The sequence below is a fragment of the Limulus polyphemus genome, unplaced genomic scaffold (genome assembly GCF_000517525.1).
Source record: "Limulus polyphemus unplaced genomic scaffold, Limulus_polyphemus-2.1.2 Scaffold4258, whole genome shotgun sequence".
In the NCBI taxonomy this organism is placed as follows: Eukaryota; Metazoa; Arthropoda; class Merostomata; order Xiphosura; family Limulidae; genus Limulus; species Limulus polyphemus.
Window position 1 is genome coordinate 37,581 of NW_013669868.1, and position 4,268 is coordinate 41,848.

At 30.6% G+C, this 4,268-nt stretch overlaps 1 protein-coding gene across 1 annotated transcript in view; it reads left to right on the forward strand.

Annotated features, from left to right (window-relative positions):
- The window catches only part of LOC111088697 (S1 RNA-binding domain-containing protein 1-like), a 25,482-nt gene that overhangs the window by 16,573 nt on the left and 4,641 nt on the right, over nt 1-4,268 (forward strand). The window contains exons 11-12 of the mRNA XM_022399508.1: nt 939-1,046; nt 2,369-2,460. Coding sequence (XP_022255216.1) covers nt 939-1,046; nt 2,369-2,460 — 200 coding nt within the window. The remainder of the gene's footprint in view (nt 1-938; nt 1,047-2,368; nt 2,461-4,268) is intronic.

A 4,268-nucleotide genomic window follows, 5' to 3' on the forward strand; every position in this document is an offset into this window, starting at 1 on the left:
ACTTGATAACATTGTACTTAACAACACTTGATAACACTGTACTTAACAACACTTGATAACATTGTACTTAACAACACTTGATAACACTGTACTTAACAACACTTGATAACATTGTACTTAACAACACTTGATAACATTGTACTTAACAATAGAAAGAGAGAGTAGAACACTAATGTTTGTAACTTTAACTTCTCTGAAAGATATAATATATATACCTATATATGTGTTACAAGAATAGTTTACTTCATGTTGTTTAAATACAGAAAAATCAGTCTTCCTTAAATATATTGGGTTATAACTTTACTTTGATATTCTTGTTTCATTAAGATAACAGTTTCATGGGTTACCTGGGCCCGGCATGGTCAGGTGGTTAGGGTCGCGGGTTCGAATCCCTATCACACCAAACATGCTAGCTCTTTCAGCCGTGGGGGCGTTATAATGTGAGGTCAATCCTACTATTCGTTGGTAAAAGAGTAGCCCAAGAGTTGGCAGTGGGTGGTGATGACTAGTTGCCTTCCATCTAGTCTTGCACTGCTAAATTAGGGATGGCTAGCGCAGATAGCCCTCGTCTGGCTTTGCATGAAATTCATAACAAACAATCATGGGTTACCCCATTTTTTCAGTTAGTTACCAGCATGTTTATTATCAATCAATTAGCAAGGAAGTTAGACCTACATTAGTTTTGGAATTTCTGTGGAAATGTTGTTTGTGAAATTAGGCCTACAAGTGGATGTAGCCTGTAGCAAACATTATCGAAGAAAGAAATGAAGTTGTTATCGTTAAGTGAACATTATTTATACCAAGTAATCCAAAAGAACCAACCCAACAATAAAACATGTATTTAACTGTTATTGGACACAGCTATCAGAAGATTTTAATAACTTATATTGATTTACGTCAGATTCTTTACATAGTTTTCTTTTTTTTCACATTTCCAGGTGTGAAACCATAGCTCTTGGTAATGGCACAGCTTGTCGAGAAACAGAGGAATTTCTTTCTTCATTAATTCAAAACAGAACATTTGCTCCCTTTGATGTAATGTATTGGTAAGAAAAACTGACAGGACATTATTTGCTATGTCTAATTTTGATTAATAAAATTGAGTTTTCAAAGCTGTAATAATGATGTGTTTATTTTCAGAAAAAGAAAGTAATATGTAGGGCCACAAAAAGTCATCTGTGAATTTATAAAAATTAAGTGCCAGTTGATGTATAAGCAATGATAATGAAATACTCTTTGTAAAATAATCTTTATCGATTTGGATGGAATATATTTTCAATTTATGCATAATTTGGTGATATGTTTAGTTAGTTTTTACAACTATTCATCATTGAAGAAGATTATTTCCAAAAATATTAACTTGAAGTTTGTTTTAGCTTGTCATTTCCTGATGATTGTAACCTTTTTAAATTTTGTAGACAGGAATTCTATAATGCTTTCTTCTTCAGCTACATGTACATGGGTAAGACAGTGTTATTTTACTGTGTGCAGAGGTTTAGCAGAGCTGGACTGGTTCTTCAGTACTTTTTTCAGTCATTTGGTTCTCAGCTGCTAATAATTAGGATTATATTTAGAATATTTCCTCATTAGAATTTGTGTTAAAAACAATAAAGAAATAACAGTAATTGATACTAGACATATTAGTGTTGACTAGCATATAATTTAAGTGCACATATTTAAAAATAGTTTTGTCAAACAAAATGGTGAAGATGCCTCCCAATACAAAGCAATGCCCATTTTTATTCCATATTAAATTTTACATAAATAACAAAACTTTCAGATCTGTAATTCAGCATAACTTTTTTCACTGTTTTATCTAACACGTGACAGGGATCTGGTGTATGTATTTTTTAAAAATAAAGATTAGTAGGTATTGAGTCATAGTAGAGTTTTAAAATGCACAGTGCCACAGAATGTGAACATAAATATATCACATATGTATACATCCTTTTATGGTAGCAGTGTTGCCGAACATATGTATATATATATAATAGAACAAAGAATTCAAAATTATTGAATAATTAAATACAATTTGAGATGTGGGGACTAATAATAACAACAACAATAATTATTGATGTTATTTAGTCATGTGGCTAATGCCTTTATCCAATGTCACTTACATAATGTTTTATTAAAATGCATTGTGATACATATACGACATTACATCTCGTAATTAGTCACAGCTCTGGATCATTTTGTTTAACCACATATTTCTACCACACAAGAATTTGTATTAAAACATAGCTTTATAAGAAACTATAAAGTTACATTTAATAACTCTGCTTTCAGCTGCTTCAGAGATATGTACATATTGGTTCCTTTCAGATTTCAAAAAAAAGTGTAATCATTTATTCTTGTGACATTCCAGCATTGTGAATGAAAGTGGAGTATCCATCTACAGCGTCACTAAAGATGCTGAAATAGAGTTTCCAAAACTTGATCCAAATCTCAGGAGTGCTGGCAAGTACTTGTTTTTATCATCATCATAAATTTCTTTCTGGCAAGTATTTGTTTTTTATCATCATCATAAATTTTCTTTCTGGCAAGTATTTGTTTTTATCATCATCATAAATTTCTTTCTGGCAAGTACTTGTTTTTATCATCATCATAAATTTTCTTTCTGGCAAGTATTTGTTTTTATCATCATCATAAATTTCTTTCTGGCAAGTATTTGTTTTTATCATCATCATACATTTCTTTCTGGTAAGTATTTGTTTTATCATCATCATAAACTTATTCCTGTCAAGTATTTGTTTTCATCATAAACTTCTTTCTGGCAAGTATTTGTTTTTATCATCATAAATTTCTTTCTGGCAAGTATTTGTTTTTATCATCATCACAAATTTCTTTCTGGCAAGTATTTGTTTTTATCATCATCATACATTTCTTTCTGGCAAGTATTTGTTTTTATCATCATCACAAACTTCTTCCTTTGAAAATTATTTAAACTTCACAACATTTAGAAAATGTTTTGTTTTGATCTTTAAATTTGATTATAAAGTAAGTAAAGAAGACAAAAGATTTATAATTGTTCACTATATAGTTTCGAAACGTTGTTTCCAAATAAATGTTCTCTGTGGTTATTTCAGCATAAGTAGTGATTTTTTAGTTCAAAATTGAAAATCAAAAACTCAATAAATTTGATTCTCCAAATTGCTCTCTGGTGATTCAGTGGTAAGTCTGAGCTAAAAAATTGGGTTTTGATACCTACAGTGAGTAGAACACAGATAGTTCATTGTATAGCTTTGTGCTTAAGAACAAACAGCCATTATTTTTAGTACCCTGGTGGGTCAGCAATAAGTTTACAGACACTAAAACCCGGGCTTGAAAGTGTTTCCATATCCTAGAACTACTCTTGGAATAACAGTTCAGAAAAAAACTTAATTACATTTAACGGGCATGCGTATCCACAACTCAGAAATTGGTGTGCATTTAAGCCTATTGTGAGAGTCAGAACTTTGTTTCAATTGAAAGACAGAGTTTCAACCTTGTGTAAAATTTATATAGGATATACTACTAGATATCTTCGATAGACTGCAGGAACATTCCTCTTTATAATCAAATAGTTCTTCGAGTGTTCGTAGACATGCATTGGAAGTCTGTAACCGTTTGGCATGTGCTTATAATAAAAAGGTAGTTCCTTCAGCAGCAGATGCATTAATTAAAGTTAGCCATTTGGGAGGGAAGACCAGCCTTAAACAAGCATGCCATGTCTACTCCTTTTCTTTTGAGACTTAGAAGAATCAGACTTATAAATATTGATTATTTGTCCGACAAATTTTTTAAGTAACAACATGTATAAATTCCTAACATACTGTGCATGTCATGTGTAAAACAGTTTAAGCTTTTAATTATTATTAAATGAGAAGTTTTAATTTTTTTAGCCTCCTGATTTTGTTTCAGAAGCATGTTTAACAGCTTTCATGATCTGCCCGAGATAACTCGAACATCCTTCATGTTTCAAACTATTTTTTACCATATTTTTAATTATCTGCCCAAATTAATTTGTGTTATCATGTAATATAATCAATGCTCACTAGATGGCATTGAGAATGCAACTTGAATTATGTCTCACAAACACTGCAGAAAAAGTATTTCAATTCTTTAGTATAGTTTTGTTGAAATAATAGATATCATGTATAAATCCAGATGAGTAATATTTATTTATTGAGTATATTTTATACAGAAATATAACAACAGATGATAAAAGAACTTTTGTTTAAGTATCAAAAACAGAAATAAAAGACCTGATATTTTTGGAACTCATT